Source organism: Eleginops maclovinus, chromosome 1 (assembly GCF_036324505.1).
Source record: "Eleginops maclovinus isolate JMC-PN-2008 ecotype Puerto Natales chromosome 1, JC_Emac_rtc_rv5, whole genome shotgun sequence".
Taxonomy (NCBI): Eukaryota; Metazoa; Chordata; class Actinopteri; order Perciformes; family Eleginopidae; genus Eleginops; species Eleginops maclovinus.
In genome coordinates, this window is record NC_086349.1 from 23,828,049 (window position 1) to 23,848,545 (window position 20,497).

General features: G+C 40.7%; 2 protein-coding genes across 2 annotated transcripts in view; both read right to left on the reverse strand.

Annotated features, from left to right (window-relative positions):
- The window catches only part of LOC134868315 (probable phospholipid-transporting ATPase IIA), a 35,152-nt gene extending 26,299 nt beyond the window's left edge, over positions 1-8,853 (reverse strand). The window contains exons 1-6 of the mRNA XM_063889360.1: positions 8,658-8,853; positions 6,050-6,194; positions 3,847-3,960; positions 3,545-3,653; positions 2,076-2,134; positions 1,191-1,242 (exon numbers count right to left, since the gene is read on the reverse strand). Coding sequence (XP_063745430.1) covers positions 1,191-1,242; positions 2,076-2,134; positions 3,545-3,653; positions 3,847-3,960; positions 6,050-6,194; positions 8,658-8,725 — 547 coding nt within the window. The 5' untranslated portion in view covers positions 8,726-8,853. The remainder of the gene's footprint in view (positions 1-1,190; positions 1,243-2,075; positions 2,135-3,544; positions 3,654-3,846; positions 3,961-6,049; positions 6,195-8,657) is intronic.
- A 5,509-nt stretch (positions 8,854-14,362) lies between these two features.
- On the reverse strand, positions 14,363-20,222 carry sall4 (spalt-like transcription factor 4). Its single transcript, XM_063894277.1, is given in 6 exon segments — positions 14,363-14,804; positions 14,902-15,194; positions 15,298-15,708; positions 15,711-17,058; positions 17,060-17,748; positions 19,984-20,222. Coding segments are annotated over 6 exon segments (3,243 nt in total). The 5' UTR covers positions 20,051-20,222; the 3' UTR covers positions 14,363-14,369.
- Positions 20,223-20,497: the final 275 nt, after the last annotated feature.

Genomic DNA, 20,497 nt, shown 5'->3' on the forward strand with positions numbered 1-20,497 from the left:
TATATCTGGAACAACATTCTCAGGAAACTGCAACTCACATAACTATTCAGATCTTATACTGCACTGGGACTTTTATGATTGTATTTTATACCTGCCTTGTTCTATTTTAGCGTGTTCTGATTGCTACTCTCTTGGCTTTTTAATGAGTTAAATCTCTATTTGTAATTTATATTTTGCACTAAATCCAAATGTATCTAGTAAAGCACTTCGGATTGCCTTGTGTTGCAATGCGCTATATAAATAAACATGGCATTCCTGAAGAGACGACATCCCACTCTATTCTAGGAGGCATTGATTGTGCAAGTCACTGCTTTTATATGCCAACAGATACTGAAGGCTACTGCCAACTGTTGCTGATTTTTTTCTGACGTCGCAAGTTTACAACCAAATGACAATAAAATAATTTAGCACAAATGAACCTCAGCAACTCCTGTGAATGGGACACAGCTGCATTTCACTGCTGGGATATACAAGTGGAGGCATCCACCGAACCCATCCCCCCACACCGGCTTACATGCGTCATCCTGCCCAAAACCTCCCAATCCTGGCCTAGGCTCTTCATAATTGACCTAATGGCCTCCACATGGAAGAGAGATAACCGAGCAGCACTATTTCCAGTAAAACAAAGCTGCTGTTTTCCTTCCTCCAACAGGAAGAGGCAACAACAACAACAACAACAACCTGCATCTAGCTTTACCTCCCTTATAGCATGCCCCTGTGATGTGATCTTTGATGTGCTGTTCCTTGGAGGCACTTTGAATTCACGTGTGTGTGTATTTTGTATATGTGCAAATAAAAAAGTGCAATGCAATTCCCCATCTTCGTGTTATCACACATTTTATCCTAATCCTTATTTGATTATTCCGATGAAGCCTCCTGTATTCTTTTTGCATTTGATATGTGTGTGTCCTTCCATCTTCCTTTTCATGATCTTCTCATTTGAAAGACAAAACGGGTTCCCGCAAGATGAGGAGGGAACTGTGTTTTGTCTACATTGCCCACTCTGCACTCCGCCGCACATTGAGTGATGGTTTAGTACTGGACTCAATTAAAATTAAGACATTGTAGGACTTCCTGTCCTGGCTCAGGGCTAATCCCTGCACCTCAGCGCCTTTTTTAAACAAGTCATTTCCCCGGCCAGCCAGCCAGCCTGTTGTGGAGATCTGGATGAATGACCAGCAGATGTTTACCATTTCTTTCCGAGGTCCTTAAAAAGATCATGTCAGCAGGAACGCGCTGGTTCTACAAAAAGAAAAGCAGAAAGAAAAACATCACTTCCTGATCCTGCACTTCTCTGTAGAGACTCTTAGCTTTTCATGTGCCACATTACCGGCAGTCAGTCAGTCAGAAGAATAAGCCCTGCAGCAAATCATCCTGTCGTGGCCTGAGCGGGACCCAGGTTTTACACTCTGCCTGACCCGCTCCCTCCACGACCAAAAACACATTCTGCATCCACTCATCTGGACAGCTTCCCACAAACTGAGCCGTGTATGGATTATTGGTGAATAAAGTCCAAAACATGACAGGTTTTTTTTTTTTTCTGCTACTGGTTTAGCCACTGCTGATTCTGAGTCGTAACACACATAACTCTGAATCACTCACTCATATTAGAGAAACGAGTGGGACAGCATGTGTGACCTTTCTTTCAGCTGCTATGAGAAGAGTGATTCAGAGAGAAGCCGGCAGTTTGGAAACTGAAGACAGGTCTCACTTCTCGTGTTTCATGTACAAAGATCTCAGAGAATTTACTCACAACGGATTCCCCCAGAGGACACACACTAAATTAAGTATCTTAAAAAACTACAATATCAGATTTCAGGATACATATCAATAAAAAGTACTTAATCAAGTTTGTTTGGGATCTAATTAAATGTATTTTGGGTTCAGTTTGACAGGCGGAGGCTGAGCATTGATCATGAGATTACAAAATCTTTACTAACTCCTTTCACCTCGCTCACCAGCGGAGCACGGAAGATTAACAGCCCCCTCGCTATTCGCTGTCATATAAATGCTAACGTGACAGTTCGGAAAAGCAGAACCGTTCACAGATGTGGACGAAAGGATTTTCAACAAACCTTTTCCACGATGATAAGATCTCCAACCTGGATGCCGCTGCTTTTAACCTTCACTGTGCCTGAAAAGCAGAAAAATGTTAGTTAATGAAGAGTGTATATCACACGTTGGGTTGCATTGAAATTCTCCTAAAATGAATCCTTCATTATGGATAATGTTGAAGTTATTTAGCATAGATTTTAGAGCATTTATAGGATTGCTCCCTCAAAGATCATATGTAAAACCACACAAACTTCTCCTGTGTTTCTTGGTTAATGAAAGGTGATTTAAGAACATGAGGTGAACTGTTGTCCTGCATGCCTCGGCAGGAACCCCTGTGAATTCGGGAAATTCATTTTGTGTGCACATTTGAAAGAATGCAGGGGGAGTGGAGCCTTTTCTCTCATTCCATTTGGAAGGAGCAGGCAAAATTGTTTGGAAGAGATCACTGACCCCTGACCTGTGTCGTGACCTCAGGGCTTTGCATATGTAAGACATTAAAGCACATTAATATTGCTCTGCGTCCGGGCTTCACGGGACTTCAATCAATGCTGTGCTCAACTATTGCAAAAAAAAACACATTTCACACATTTTCCCAGCAGCCTTACCGTTCAGGGACTAAATGTGGCCAAATATAATCTAAAATCAGAGATGATGCTTTGATGTATACATTTATCTCGTACACAGTTTTTGCTCAACACGTGATCAGAGCTGCCATTTATTTAACTGATTAGTTGATTAACAGAACACTAGCCTGCAACAATGTCCATTATTGAATTATTTATTGTAATTTTTCATTCAGTTTTTAAATATTCACAAGATCCAGCTACATAAATGTGATTTTCTTTCCCTCAGAAAATGTAATATCTTTGCCAACTTTGACTGTTTCTTCAATAAATATATAATAAATCTCAATAAATTTCATTTTCTATATATATATTTAAAAAAACTATTCCTATTTCTATTTTGAGATGTTTATATATTTTAGAATTGTTTATTTCTACTCTTTTATTTTCTAATGATGTGCAATGCTTTGTTTTGTTTTATGCTGCTCCAACGCAATGTCCCAGTTTGGAATTAATAAAGTACCTCATTTTTCCAAGCACATTCTTCCTCCAACAACACACCAAATCCTGACACCATAAACTTTGTATAAACCGCGACATATTCTCGGGGGGCGCTATCATGGAGGCAAGCAGTCGTTGTGTTTATGGGTAAAACAAGCTGCCACATCAAAAGGACAAAGTGATGGAAACCACAAGAGGTCCCCTGCTTTTTATTGCTGGTAGCACTTTATACCGAGGCCTCTTATGTACACTTTTACATCTCTGCTTTGAATTACCCCGCCATTTCCCCTAGCCCCAATAAGTTTTAACAGGACCAACCTCCTACAGTTAATAGACGCTGATGTTGAGGGATAAACAACATGGTTCGGATATCAACACACGACCAAAACATACTCAATGTTTTCCTTTGAGTTTCTAATCCGTACCTCTTGTTGAAAGCTTGCTGTAAATCTGGGAGTTCACTTCTTTGTCTCGAAGGTAGCATCTTATTTCTTCGACTGCCTCTCTCATGATGGTGATAGCCAAAACCAGACCCTGGAGAGTGAAAAATGGCTAAATTAAATAGTTACTTCTCCTAAATATAGAACAACAAATCAACTTCATACATGCTAGTCCTGTAGCTACTGTTTCTGCTACATTATTTCCATCAAAACAAAAACAGAACACAGATAGAGTAAAATAAGGAGTATTAAGAGTTATAATCATCAGTTAGTGAAATGTCACAAACCAGTGGGACCCAGTAGGTGTACAGCGCTCCTAGTCGTAGCTCGTTGATAAACTGAGAGCAGGCCAACAGCAGAAAGTACAAGTTGAAGAAGTACTTGAACTGATTGAACAGCACCTGTGAACATGGAACAAAGAAGCAGAGTTAAATATTTGCAGTGTGGTAAGTTATTGTGTATATGACAGTGTCTTCACATTTGCTGCTCAGCCATGACTGATTAGGTGTGGATATTTGCTTTTATTTCAGTCGCACAAAACAAGCATTTTGAAGACCTTAGCCTTTGGGAAATTCCGCTTCAAGCATACATTTGCTGGAAAAACAGGGTACCTACAACCGGAATATAGATTTACAGTTATTAATGCAGGATTAAATTCAAGACCAGTTCAACCCATCATTTTTTCTGCTATCTGTAACTGCCAGGCGTTGATGGGAGAGGCATTGGATTTTTTTGTATTTTTTTTTAAGATGCTGATGTTATTTTAGATACTTTATGATGACATTTCAGAACAAAGCAGTTAATAATATCTTTCTCTCATGGAGTTTTTTTCTGTTTTTGAAAGATGGAATTTAGACATTTCAATACCATTTAAGGCGTAGTTTTTAGATCAGTGAATCTATTACTTTTTGAGAATACCCTGAGAAAATTCATCAAGAAACATTTTTGGGAAAATAAATTAAGTTAAATAATACAATTTAAGCAAAAATATGAAAAAAAAAGAATCCAAAATTGTTTACAGTGTCGTCATCCTATTTGTCCTTATCAACAATCCATGTGATGTGAAACAGCATGCAGACACACTTTCATTAGTGCCCTTCTGAAAATGAACACTCATGCTTTAACTTTGCCTAATATAATTACCACCTGTGTGCAGGATTACTACCGAAGGAAACTGTATCACATTACTTCTGTACGTCATTTCCAAAAGCAGTGGAGAGCAGAAACAATGAAACCACAAACATGAAGACTTCGTTATGTCCCGGGGAGAAGAGGTTCTTGGCATGACCAAAGAAAATAAAGCATCCCAATTTGCAATGCAAAAAAAGCCTTTGCTTTTGTCTTTGGCTTTCCAAACAAATGTGAGCTACTTTCAATGTCCGACTTCATATACACGAAAAAAAGGGGGTCATAAGATCTTAAGACAACCGAATGTCTGAAAAACAAATTCATATGCAAATCCAGCTGGGGAAATGCGATGGTCAAAACCACAAAGCTTAGACAGAAAAACCTCCAACCAAATAACATATGCATCTTCCATATTATTTTAAGGATGTGATCTGGTGCTGTGGGAAAATGTTTTTCTTTGTCCAAACGGGACTCAAATGATCCACCATAGATCTACATCTGAACCCAAGACATACCACCATGTTTAGTGTTTGTACCTTTTGCTGTTGTTGTGTTTATATTGTTGATCTCAATGAGACGGTCTGATCAAATGACGGTATAACATGAAAGCAAATTAAAGAATTGCACTATTTCCTAACATTCTGCACATTCATACATACATACTTAAGGGAGTGCATCTGTCACGAACTGCCCTCTCGCATGAGTCACATAGTTACGAGTTATTAACACACAAGTTAATGAAAATGTGTGCTAGCATAAGGAGGAATGCTAATAGTATGTTGGCATTTTTGGGTTAGACAATCAATAAGCAAACAAGACAAGATAACTAAAGTAGGAATAAATATATAGGTTAATAAATGAACGTTTGAGGTAAGTTGTTAGGGTAAGACCCTTATTCAATTCATTATCTAGTCAATTAAAGTAAGTTAATTGACCTTTTTTGCTGGTTACAGCCTCTTTAATGTGAGCTTTTTTTGCTTTTTCCTGTTTTATATTATTGTAACCTGAATGTATTTTGGTTTTGATCTGATGGGTGGAATCAATAAGGGATATCTAAACACAGCCTTGGGTTATAATGGACATCTTTCATTCTTTTCTGACAAGTTATGGACTAAATTATGAATATATATATGTGTAAAATAACTATTAGATCAGCCTCTGATGCTCATTTAAAATAGGACATGAATACGATGTCCACTATTTGTTTCTATTTCATTTTGGTATAACATGACAGCCAAGATGATGGTTCCGCAGATAGTGTGTGATTTGACGATGAGTAAGAGCCATGATGGAGAGGTGGGTGGTGGTTTTGGGGGGTTAACAGAAAGGAGGGTGGAGGGGTGACCTTTGACTGACACTAACCGCAGGCAGGAAGGTGAAGAAGTTGTACTTCTGGTTGTTAATGACATTCCTCGGGTACCTCTGCTCCCTCTTTTCTGGGTGGCCGAGCCACACGGTGCGGGGACGGAAGTCGCCCATGCCACAGCATCGCGACCACGGGCAGCACCTGAGAGCAACAGAGGGAGAAACAATAAGGAATATCTCCTGATAAACTGCAACAAGATCATCTTGAGTGTGACTCATTACCCTGTGTTGGTTGTGTGTGAAGCTGTCATGTAATGGATCCTTTTTTAATAAATTGCCAGTCACATCTCTTAGTTAATGTGTTGCTTATTGCAGCTTCAAACTAAAGGTCCATGATCAGGAAATCTGAAGAGATTATTCTTTACAAGATAAATATTAACTTCATCAGGAAAAGGGTGGCCACTCCCACCGCTCTACACAAACAAAGCACTCCATATCAATGAACCAAGAGTCCAGTGACCTCGGGAGTCGGGAATAAGGATAACACACTACCTATAAACACAACATAGACGTTCTTTCAAGAAAGTGCATTGAGCATAAATAGGTTAATGACAGATGTCGTAGCTTTAAAACAAATATATAACAAAGGTTCACTGTCCAAAAGCTGTCTGTCCGGACAGACAGCTTTTGCTACTTTTGCAGATATTCTTTTAGAGATTGTTGTGATAACCTTGCAGTGGACACAAAACAGGTTCCTCTGTAACTTAATACACTATTGCTGGATCTCTGGTAAAACGTGTACCCAGGGAGAAACCAAATGTATCAGGCCCACATATGAAGAATTATTTCAGTTGTATGATAGATACTGTATTTAAAGATGCATATATGCACACAGCATGTACGTTTGTAGTATAGGATCAAATACAATAAGGATTAGGAGATTATTTACATTGTGTTCCTCTGTTTTGTTATTGTGCACAATTAGCCAAGATTTGGCTTTATCATTGATTAAAAAATCGAGCTGTTGCTGTTTTTAGACCACGCACTTCCTTACAGATAGATTGAGGTAGTGACTATTGACAGGCCTTTTACACAGAAGACACATTGACAGGTCACTGTAGGCATGGGCACAGGTGTAAGCAATACAATTAATGATGGCTGAGTTGACAAAAATGCCATCCTTAATTATATTAGCAACACCTGTGCTGTTCCCACCATGACAAGTCAAAATTCCTGTTCAAAAGGCACTTTGGTTATGGATTATACTGCCAAATAGTTTCTCGACTAATTGTTTACATGGTATAAAACAAATCCTAGCATGGAGATGGAGCAAAGTGCTACACCTGATTCTGCTTCTATGAAAATAAATAAATGTAAACATTGAAAAAAGCTGAACAAAAATTTCCAGAACCCATATTCTAACATCTTTTTTTGGTCAACTAAGCAGTTTAATATTTGCGATACACCGCAGATCTTATCTTATCTTATCTTATCTTATCTTAACCGAGAAATCAACTGCCCATCTTTGATGAAACATGATGGAAGGGTGTATCAAGGGCCAAGAAGTTCTTCATTACATATCCGAATCACAATGCGGATAAACTCATTATTTTTCACTTTCATTAACATTGGTAGGTCATTTGGCATGAGCTGAGGTCTGCATTCTCAAGAGCGCCCTTCTAGTTGACATATAGGACTTCGGCTTTTTTGGTACATCTAGCTTCAACAAATGTAGTCTAATACAACTGTCCTGAAATAAATCCTCCCTTGGAGGCTATAATGCTCAGCCTTTGTTAAAACTGGTTTTGATTCCCCTTTGCGATGATTTGAGGGTGTAGTTTGTGGAGCATTACAAAGAGGCATGTTTCAATAGTTTAGCATACCCTCATTGATATGAAATATAACTGAAAACCACACATTACAACCTTTGTGATGGTGGGATCCGTTGCACTTTCGTCTATAAACTAGTGACTGAGTGTATAACCACCATGTCAGGTTGGCCAGGTGAATTGGACACAATGATAGACATCATGCTTGACCAATTTTACTGTACACAAAGCATCTAGCTACAGGCCAGTATATCTGCATTATAAACAGCTTATTTTCAGACATTTTGTCTTTGTATTATGTGATTATTAGAGGAGGTGACATCAGCATGACAGCCTGGTCAGATTATTGGCTGCATTTCAGCACTGTGTCTGCCCTGTGCGTGTTTTCTTCATCATCAAGAGGCCTGCACCTTTATGTGCAAATCACAAATAACCATACAAAAGGCATCATTGAGCCAGCATGTTAATTCAAAACATGGTATCGTTTTAAATCCGGGCCTGCATTTCAGCGTAGTATCTGCTCCTGGACAGTTTCAATGTACCGAGCAAATATTGACATGGGCGTCAAATGCACTTGCTACCCCGGAACAAGGATGTCTCCTGATGCTAAAGCTAGCCGATTTAAAGCTGCATTAAACGGTCATAACGTGTTCAAAAATGTGTATTTCAATATTAGCCGTTGGTTTTCCTCTAACTGATATTTCAAATGCCTCCACTGCTAAGCTAGTTTTAGACAATGTCTCGCGCTCCCGTAAACAATTTAACGTTAGCCGACCAGCGAAATACGTCAACAAACGGCTCCATATTAATATTCTTATGCCGGATAACGCCCTTACCCATTTCTGTTTTTACTGTCGTGTCTTTTCGGCCGCCTCACGGGTTGTAGGGGGATATTGTCGGTCATTCCTGCAGCTCCCGGTTAGCGGGTGGAGGCTGTTGTCAGTCCGCCTGGCAGGAGCGGTTTCTGGGCGGAGGCTCCCCGGCTGTCACTTAGACGGGACGGGGGGGACAGTGAGCAGGTTAGCAGTGATGCTGGATCAGTTAGCTTACGATACACCAAGCACACTTTATCTCATCATGATTCACTGATACTCGTTTTTGATTTTAAATATTGTAGACTTTCATTACGAATATGTTTACAGGGCTGAATACTTATTTATTTACTCTGATGAAGGGATCATTTTTTATTAGGGAGCTTCATTTGAGTCACATAAGCATCAATTTAAAAAAGTTTAGCTGTTGATTATTTCAATTTAAAGGCACCATCAGAAGCAACAGGGGATACTGTGTTAATACATATACCTGTCATCATACTTCCCTAGATTTCTTTTTAGGAAATAACTAAGCAGTGGTGGATATCAGGTTTAGCCCCAGTGCACCTAATGATAGTTTTGAGGTTCCATTGTTGGCTAGTATGTTTATGGTTCACTACATGTGTATTTATTTGTTGTCCAGCACCCTTATTTCAGCAGCTGTTGTTACTTGTACCTTTGATTTTACTAGCCTAGCTTCTACCAGTAGCCTAGTAGAAGTAGCCAAAACTCAAGTAGCAAGAAGCCTAAAAGTCCTGCGTTTAAAATGTTATTTAAGTATGAGCACCAGTATTAGCATGAACATATTTTAAAGTACCTGAAGTAGTAGTTGCATGCTAGTTATGTACGCAGAATGCCCCTTCAAAGAATATATATTATTATATCACTGGATTAAAGTGAGCAATGCCCAAATGAACAGCATATACTACAGTGTGCTTTTAAAAATGGGTGTAAGAATATTAAAAAGAGAAGAAATGGGTAAGTATGCTAATATAGTGATACAGCTTTGAATTCAGATTCAGCTCATTTAGAGGAACAGCAGTCTTGTGTTTTTAACAGTGCTATGTTTTAGTGTTTCTATCCCTCGCCATGCATCAACTTCATGCTTACAACTTTTATTGTATGCTCTTACTTTGAATGTTTGTCTTAGAGCAGAATGAAACCAAATGGTGTGATACACAACACAAACACTGAACATTATGATTATTATTATAGAGCTGTCATTTATAATACAGGCAATGATGCTTACTCAGTATATTTGTTTAAATACACTACAAATGACATTTAAGATTTGTTTCATGTCCAATAAGCCACTCTATAGTTGACCTTAAATGAATTGTGGACAGGATTAGCAAGCATGCTTCAGTTGTAGATGCAAATAGTTGTTCGTTGAGAATGCAAAATGAGAAGGGATTAATGGCTACCGGTGGGTCATGAGCATAGTAAGAAATACCGAGTCATCTGAAGGTGAATTGATGTAAATAAGGCATTTTATGTGCACCTAAACTGCCTGCAACTCAGTTTGCAAAGGCAGAGATAATACAAAATTACACTATCAAATTAGCTTCCAGACAGCTGTCATTCAGTGACAAATTTTGACCTTCAATAAGTTTGGCAACAGATTCAGTAATGAAGTGAAGACAGCATGAATATTGAAAAAGCCACCCTGATTTTATTTTTCAAAATCAGAAAATATTTAGGTGTAGGAAACATTTGAAAAACAAAAAAAAATTTACATTGTAAACAGGCCAAATTGGCTCAACATCACTTTAACCCTCTATGGGACTAATTAAGGAAATTAACTAAAAAAATTTAATGACCTTTGATTTTAAGTGTATTAAGGCCTAAAATAAATTTCCTATGCTCACTTTCCCAAATTGACCTTTGACCTTTATTTTGGGGTATCGTCATTTATAAATGACTTTGTCCCATTCGGGTATATATTTTTCCATGATTTCTTAATGTAAAAAACAATTGATTAAATAACAATGGCTTCATTATCCATGAACACATTTTATTGATAAAACACTTAAAAAATTTCATTTCAGAATGATTCTTGAACCATAATAATTAAAAAGATATATGCAAATTTGTCCCATTAGTTATGAAACTGAACCAGGCAGTTCTTTTTTGGTGTGAAGCACAGGTGAACGTCACATTTGCTGCACTTCACTCTTGTTTGCCCTGAGCAGTTGCCGTACTTGCACCTGCCTTGTTTTTCCGTATAGTATGGCCAGTGGGCAAGGCCATCTTTCCTGACCTCCTCTTGAGGGCATGATTCCCTCCTCTTAGCCATCTTTCGGGGAGTCTCCACTTGACTTGGCCGCCCCCGTTTGGCCCTTTCTGTGCCCTCTGAGCAGAGAACATCAGCAACGATTGACTTGAACTCCCTTAGACTGAGTTCCCCTCTTTGTGGCTGACCACTTGTCTCACGGTCTCGACGGTAGAGTAGCCATGAATTGACACAAATCATGTCCATGACATGAAAAAAGATTCGAAGGTACCACTTGCGTGACCTGATCTTCGTTCGATACAGTGCTATCAGCGAATCCATCAAATCAACGCCTCCCATATGTTTGTTGTAGAATGCAACAGAAGTGGGGCATGTCACGTTGATTGTTTCTTTATTCTTTTTGTCCCATCTTTCGACCTGAGAAACTGGGTGTGCACCTGTGAAAGTGCTGAGTAGAGTAACACTGCGGTTGTCCTGCCACCTGTTAGCAATTACCTGCACCCCTTCACACATAGCAACCTTCTCCTCAAAATAGCCCCTTCCCATTTTTTTCATTTCCTTGTCTGTTTTCAAGGGACATCCTTTCAACCAGTTTGTTCTGACTGTGCCAAGGCAGTGTATACCTCTCTTTGCCATTTCTACTTCAAGACCTATGCTAGTAAACCAGTTGTCGTGGTATAGCTTGAAGTTCTGGTATGGAGGTACTATGGATGCTACCCGCAGGACTATGTTGCTGCTTGCACCCAGGTCAGGCATTCCACTGACTGGTTGAATTTTTCCAACATGGAATTCAAAGTTGTATGCCATACCCTTGGAGTCACAAAGCACATACACCTTGTAACCCCATTTGTGGGGCTTTTTGGGGTTATAGTTTTTCAAATAACTCTTCCCTTTGAATGGGATTATTTGCTCATCAACACAGAGATGCTCTGTCAAAGGGATGCTTTTCATAGTCTCAACTGTAAAGTCAAGAAATGGTCTGACCTTGAAGAGCCGATCTTGGCCTAGATTATGAGGGCCCTCCATAGTGTTGTCATTGAAATGGAGGTTGGCTTTGATCTGTTCCCATCTTCTCATTGGCATCACCTCAGCAATTTTGTCAATGCGAGTGTGTGTCTGCCAGCACATGCGTTGTGCAGGTACACCATAAATGCCCATATGAAAGGCACAGCCAATGAACTGCTCCATCTCTTTCTCTGAACAATTCAGGGGTGCGTTCACATTGCTCTGTACAGAGTAGAGATTGGTCTGCTCTACAATGTGTTTGAAACACTCAGGGGAGAACATCTGCCTAAAATAATAGGTTGGGGAATGCACCCTTTCTGCTGTGGCCAGACGTATCTTCCAGGCAGGGACTGGGTAATGGGCACGGATCGCTGACTTCCACAACAACCTACGGCCTATCCCTGGTTGAAGATCCTCCTCACTGCCTGGCTCCTCATTCTCATCCTGTCCTTCATCACTACCATCTCTCTCATTGTCGCTGTCTTCCTGTTGCTCATTTCTGGGCTCCACTCTCACAACTACCTCGTCCTCATCACTGCTGGCACTGTCCTCACTGCCCTCAGGAATAGGCATAGCTGTCCCTCTCACTTTACCATAAAACTTGGAAACGTCCTAAGAAAGACGTATGAATAAATAGTTTGACCCTGCATCACAACAGTCGAATCTCCATCACAACAATAGAAACCATTAGGAACATTTCTTTCCCTTAATGGGACTTTGTCATTTATACATGACATGCACTTTTTTAACTGTTTTGAAGAAGGATTTGTAGATTTCCTTACATGAAATGACTAAAATAGTAAAACAACTGTTAGGCTATTTAGTAATATTTTTTTATTGGTGATTTATGTGTGTTTTATAGCTTAAAAATGGACTTACCATGATGCTACTTGTGCATGTGACCTAACATGTGCTCTTGTCTCCTGTACTTCCTTGTAACTTCCTTGTTGTCATGACATTATATAATCTTTGATTTTATTGGTTAGAAGGGATGTTAGGTGACACATTAAAGGTGCAATATGATTGGTTAGAGGCTTGTGTTATTTTTTAAAGCTGTTTTTTGAAGCGTCATTTATAAATGACGAAGTCCCATAGAGGGTTAATTGTAGAGACCAACCTGAAAGCAGTTTTGACATGGTTTGCTAAAGAAAGGCACAACTTGGCAAATGCATATCGATAAGGAATGTACAGCAGGGGCCTACAAAGTACTCTGACCATTCTGAGTTGTGTAAAGTGTCCAGTGATACATTCATGAATGTTCAACTCAGCAGGTTGAGAATGAAAATCTCATCATGTACTCGAGAATGTATCGGAAAACATACAGCGCATTGCGTTGAGAGAAGGGGGCACGGAGGACAACTAAAATCTAAACGAGGTAGAACTTACCCCCTAACCTCAAGCATTTTGTGAATTATTAAATAAATTAATGATGCTACAAGTTGATAAGGAAAAAAAACGAGTCTGACAATTACTGGTTGTAACACACACACATACACACAATTGACAGGAAGGAAAAGTTAACAAAATTGTAGATTTGCCCTTTCCACTCTTAGCCATTACAATAAAAGCAGTGAAATGTAACTATAACAATGTAAATGTAACTAAAACCAGATATAAAGTGCAGGCATAACAACATTGAGCATTTAGAAACCTTCAGAACTCAATTTGAATCTCCAGATTTTACAAGTGGAATATGTTACCTTTGTTGATGAAAATATGAAATACAATGCTATATTATTAAACGGTGCAACACAGAAATGTGTCAGTATGACAGAGCTTTCATTACAACCTTATTTTTCAGTCTAAGGCAGCAACATTGTACAAGTCTAATTAGGCACTTGGCAAAAGTTTTAAATCACCTATCTTAGCTCTGACGCAACAATAATGAAAGCCTATTTTGTATAGTTGAGTGAACTGTTGCACCTTGATTTCATGGACAAGACACTGTCTGATCAAAAGCCCCTTCAAAATGAGACAAGCTAATGACATTTACCACTACAGAAATGAACAATGTCATAAAACCTATGACAGACAATGAGTTAAAGTAGTCATTCTAGGTCCATATGGTCAACTACACCAATATTTTCTGAACACAGACACCTTGTCCTTTAAAAATGCATGCCCTGAAACTTCCTATTAAAGTCAAAATCCTTCAAAAAGTATCAAAGAGACAGTCTGAATTAAAGCAGTTTCAAGTAAGTTGTACATTCAGACTTCTGGATAGACAGCAAAACAAAAGTCACAGGAAAAAAATACCCGCATATATATTTATATAAAAAAAAATACAACTACAGTAGTTATATCAAGTTCAACAAAAAGAAAAATAACACTTGAGAATCGTTCAGATGAGGAGGGAGACAGCTGCAATGAAGTTACTTGAAATTCAACAAATCTAGCAGATTCTCAAAGGTTCTCGCTGAATATTGATTGTACCTCATTCGGAAAAAGGGAGACATTCAAAAACTGAGTTCATTTGGTAACTAAAGGCTAAAAAAAGCCTAATTAACTGCAATTTTACCCTCCTCCATGAAATGTGGGAACTGCAATTTTGGCACGCTGCTGGAGCCGTTCTTCTCCATTTCGGCCATTGAGCCAGGCAAGCCAGGGTGGGATCCATCCATCTTCATGAGGCCCCCGGTGGAGCCAATCAGAGGCCCACCGGCGGGGCTCCCAGGAAGGGGGATGCCACCCCCTTGGATGACTGAGATCTCATTGGTCTTCATGGTCAGGCCTCCACTGAAGGCAGCAGCATACTGGTTCCACAGAGACTGCTCAAAGTTCATTGCTGGAGCACCCAGGTCTTTGGGGGATTGCATCATTTCTGGCATCATCTTTGCCTCGGAGCTCATAGCCATCAGCGCCATGGGATTATCCAGAGACAGACGCTGGCCACGCCGCGACGTGTTGTTCCACATGTGAGTGCCGATGTGTACCTAAAAGACAAGACATAGTTAATATCAATCCCATCACAATGCTCCATATTCAAGAACTTCCAAATATTCTGCCCTTTGTTAGACCATTATGACTTACCTTTAGATTTCCCTTGGTGGTGAAAGCCCTGCCACAGATATTGCAGGCAAATGGCTTCTCCCCTGTATGAGTGCGCTCGTGGATCTGCAAGGCGCTGGCAGATGAGAAGTTCTTGCAGCAAACATGACAAACGTGTTGTTTGGATGATCGTCTAGGCGCGCTGGACATGGACGAGGGCATGGTGGTTCCCTGAGGCATATGGGAGCTGAACAAACCGTGAGGGCCCAGCGGATTCTCTGAAGGAATCTTCATCTCCAGACTTGATGGCATCTTCATGAACATGTTGCCAGATACTTTAAAAGATTTTTAAAAAAGAGGGTGAATATTAGATCTAAGTGTCCAACATGACGACCTTTAAAATACTTTTCTGGTTAAATTGTTTTCTAATAAACTCACCATATTCTCCATTTGTGTATGGTATGCCAGGTTCTTCTTTGATTGCTTTGGGGGTGAAGCTGCTGGAAGATGTGAGATCAAGCGCACCACTGGACTCAGTACCACCTTGAGCACCGCCATCACAATCTGGTCTAGAGAAACTGCGGGCAAATTCATTGCTAGGGGCCTCAGGAGATTTGCTGCCATTTGTGTTGTTATTTAGTGGGGAAGATGAGTGATAAGACATGGCAGAATGGTCAGAAATGGCAGGACTGCGGCTGTTTTGATACTCCAGCTCTCTGGGAGGAGGTAGGGATGGTCCCTCACTCTCCGAAGCGGTGCTGCTCTGTCGTTTTAATTCAAGAGCTGAGGTGAGACTCTTCAAAACTTCGAGGCTGGAAAACAAGGTGGGGGAGTCTGATTCTGTGGTGGTTCTTCAGTGGCGGGTGGGAGGGAATCTGAGGTGTCAATTGGCTTCTGGGAGTTCAGCTCTGGCTCATGATCCTCCAAGCTCGCTTCAAAACCATTGATATCTGTAGAGTTCTCCTCCGAAAGAGATGACTCCATGGCTTCTGCTGCTTCATACTGGGTTTCTGGCATTGGGGTGTTGGGGATCTGCCCACCCATGTGCATGCGGATGTGCTGCTGCAGAACCACAGCATTGGTGAACTTCTTCTGGCAGATGGGACACGAGTGTTGCATTTTAAGAGGAGAGTTAGCCCTGTGCACTCCATAATGGGCTTTGAGGTTACCCTTGGTGGAGAATGCGCGGCCACAGATTTTGCACTTGTAGGGCCTCTCGCCAGTGTGTGTGCGGTAGTGCATTTTGAGCGAGCTCTGGCAACTGAGGACTCTATGGCAGATGACACACTCGTTGGGGTCGTTGGTCCTCTTCTCCAGGCCATCCACCATCTGCTGAAGTTTTGCAGTTCCAGAGTTTTGTTCACCTACAAGGGAATTACTGTTCATATGATGCAGGGCGCCTAGCAGATCCTCTGTATCTTTCGGAAGGAGATCCACTCCAGTTTCTTGCCCAAACATACTACAGGAAATGGTTGGGGAGATGTCGCTTGTTGATGGGGAAGGTCTCTGGGAAAATGGGTCCCCTGCGTCAAATGTCTTCAATGATGGTACAGGTGACTGTTGGAAGCCAGCAGAAGGATGAGGCAACATTGGCTTAACGTCGGTCATATTTGACTCGTCCATGGGCACAGACATGCCAAAGGGAATACCACTGCTGGTGGGGATGTTGTCAAGGTGCTCGGGTACAGGATGTGGGTTCATGCCGATGTGAGGATACTTGTCTCTATGCCTCGAGAAATGCACTTTGAGATTTCCTTTGGTTGTGAAGCGGTTGCCGCAAATGTTACACTTGAAAGGCCTCTCGCCGGTGTGAGAACGCAGGTGAATCTGGAGAGCACTGTCATTGCCAAAGGACTTTCCACAGTACTTACACTTGTGCCTGTATACAGAGTCGCCATTCTTTGATTCTGGAGGGGCGATTGGCATCTTCGGCTTCATTTTCTTAGCGGGCTCAATGCCTGCCTGGATACTGTTGAAGGCGCTTGTTAAACCCATGACACCCGGTGACTTTGGAAGTTGTCCTGGTAAACGGCTAGCCATGTCTGGGAGGGCCTTCAAAAGGTCATTTTTAGAAGTCAAAGATTCCAGTCTTTCAGGCAGAGAGGGATGGATGCCAACCGGCAGAGTTAGTTTACCTTGCTTTATTGCCTCCATAGAAAGGCTTTGACTGCCGGTCCTTTTTCCTATCAGAGCGGCTGCAGGCCGACAACTGTTGAGAGAGATGCGCGCCAAGGGCTTTCAGAGGGTCCATTGCTGCCCCTACTGATGACTGGAGACAATTTTGAGTCATCATGGATACTTGGATTCGAATCTGTTCTGTGAGCTGGATTTGCTGTAGCTGCTGTTGCTGAAGGCAAACTAACTGTTCCAAGATCATCGGGATGACCTGTATGGCTTCCTGTGACGTGATCAGGGCTGTATTATTGGAGTAATGTTGGGAGACAGCCACTTTGGTGTCCGCCATGGTTTCAAGAGTGACATTTGTATCTTGCATTTTGAGCGAGTGGTGATAATTCATCTCAGGGCTAGGAGGCATGCCCTTCTGATCATGCGGTCCCGAGTCCTCTTCGTTCATGTTGGACTCGTCCTCTGTTCTTTCCAGCTGGTCTGTATTGGCGTTTAAGGGGGATAGGCTGCTAGATTGGCTGTCGTCCTGGTCACTCATTAGGCCGTTTGGGGACCCTTGTGAATATTCCTCAGGCACTCCATTGCCATCTCCGTTTTTCACGATGAGCACTTTCGGACTTTTTGTGCATTTTTTTTCATGCTCAAGATATTCGTTTTCATCAAAGAATTCGGCACAACACTTGGTGCAGACACTGATGTCGTCCATTCTGCACCTTTTCCCTTCATTTCCAATCTCCTCAGTTTGATCGTCTCGAGGAATTCCTAAAATAAAAAAGGCAAAGAAAAGAGGGTACAGGATTTAAACATATGCTTTGAATACAGTAATGACAATATCTGATCAATACAATTAGTATAACAAGTCTAATTATGGTAAGAACAACAAATTCTCTAAAGCATTTATAAAGCTCTTAAGCTATGTTAACTTCTTGTTGCCATTGTAAACTTTCAATTTTTAATGAATTGGATTCATTTGTATTGTATGATGTTCCTTTTTTTTGGTCCACTCCTTGCAGGTCACTGCATTGGGTTGTAAAGGACTTTGAATTTGCCTACAGGGCCAGCAGAGGGCAACCCTCTACCTTTGACATATACCCTAAACAATGTCCAGGAGGACAAAGAGCCAAAGTCATTACATTACTGTGTTTTCTGAAATACTCCACTAAGCTCTTTGCTCAAAATCAGATTATTTGCCGGTGTGGGGCAAATTGTGTTACTACTGTAACAATTAGAGAAAGGTAAATAGTTTCTGCAATAATTCATGAATATCTATAAACTGCATTTTAAGTTATTGTTTGTAACAAAGAGTAGAAAGTAACAAACAAGTTTAGTATGCAAACATGGGTTTAAAAAAAATGGTAATCTTCTGTTGATTAGCATGAAGCAGTTTCACAGCCTGTGAAAGCCTGATGAGTGCTCCAAGTGGGCATTTTAATTTGTCTACTAACCAAGAGGCCATTTCACAACTGGGTGTATTGTTAAATGCTAATGCCTCAAAGAAAGGGGGTAGACCACCTGTTTGCATTTGCCCAAGGAAACTGTTGGACTTGATAATTGCTCACCAGGAGGCATTGAAGCAGAGTAACACAAAAATTTGCAAACTGCATTACTGAGCTTTGAGGAAACAGTACCAGGGACTAAGGCACACATTTGTGCACTAATACAGTCACTCATCTCATAATGCAATTAACTTCCAGTGGAGAATCACACACAATGTGCAACTTGATATATTTGACTGGTATTAAGAATAAAAATCAGACGTCGAGTATGAGGTAAAAATGAAGAGGCAACGCTCTAGCTTACCACTTGACGGCGCATGACCTGTTTCTGATCACCTATGGTGGGGTACATGACACGAGGTCAGACTAACCATTCAATGCATGGAGTGGTTCACTAGATATGAAATATTTACTCAAAAAACGCGTTTTTCGTAAATGTAGGTACATATCAAAGAGCTCAGTATCTGTCCTCCATCGTGTTAACAAACGTTCCTAATTATAAGGTGAGTTCTTACTTGTGACCACAGCTACGGGAACTTGCATATGGCAACACCAAAACGCACCCCCACCTAGTCTCCACAAAAAGGCCACTGCTCCATCCCCCACCTCTCCACATATGTACGAAAGGAAACAGTCATGCATTAAACTGGGGGATTTATTGCCTTTAGGTCAGCTTACTCCAGAGTCACATTTCATACAGTGTTTTAGGCAGCTTTGTTTAAAACCTCAATATCGACACACGCTTGCAAACAAATCCGACCAAATTCTGATTATCCAAATATCAATGTAGTTACATTACATTCAGCGACGTACTCAGTAAAGATGAAATATAAGTTACAGCACAAACCATTTTAACAATGCCACCTTAAATTCAGTCAAAGAGCGTTCAATGCATACGCACTAATGTTTACCACCCGCTAAAAGCGAAGTTTCATGACAAATGAGGCCAAATGTAGAATATCAGAATTATATGAAAGGAACATGATAGGCCTACACAAACACATCGTAAGCATTCATTCTTTGCCACTCTACTAACGTCAATGTTCAATATATCAATAAATCAACAGTACGCAATACACGTTTCTATGAAGCCAAACAAAGTTCAAAACCATCTAAACTACAACTCGAAAGTTTCGGTTTAGGAATAAATTGGAAAGTAGTTTAACATTCAAACATTTTTTTACTTTTTTTAAAGCTCAATATATCGTCTTTCTGTGAACAAAGTGAACCGAATTTCAATATAGTCGCTAACCCTCCTCGCGGGACACCTGTATTGTGTTAAAAAAATCATTTCTGAATTTGGTCAAGTGACCGAGGCTCAGTTTTTTTACTTCTGGTCAATTCAAACAGACAGCAACAGGTCAAAGTGCGAGGAGAACGATGTGAAATGCAGCCCCAAACTTTTGAGATAAAATGTCGATAGTTTTGCAACATGGCATGGCGGAGCTGTATGTTAAGTTTTCGGGAAACAAACTCCCTCATATGTTGTGCGCAAACTTACCATTCTCTAACGCACCCGGCTCGTCGGAGTTGATGTGCTGCGGTTTGGCTTGCTTGCGCCTCGACATGATGCAACCATCAGGAGTAAAGAGTTGGCAACAATATTTCCTCTCCTTCTACAAATTTCTTCTGCTTGGCAAATTAGTCCCCCTCAAGTAGAAATGCGCATGTCACCGTAATTATTATTATCAATAATGCATTGCGATTCATCACGGTCCTCTGACAGCTGATTGGCTCCAGTCCAAGTGCTCACACATTATTCAAATGTGCTCCCTATTGATGAGCGGAGCGCAGAGCCTGGAGGGGGCGGGTGGAGCTCTGCGAGTGGACGGGCTGCGGGATGGAGGCAGGGTTAATAACACCCAACTCATCGCTCTCTCCCTTGTTCCTGAAAAAAATATATATTGTCACCAACACACTCAAGCGACAGTACAACATGATCTGTGGCACATTTAAACCAAAACACTGACATTATGAAAGTACACAGTAAATGTAAACTTACGTGGGTATTTTTA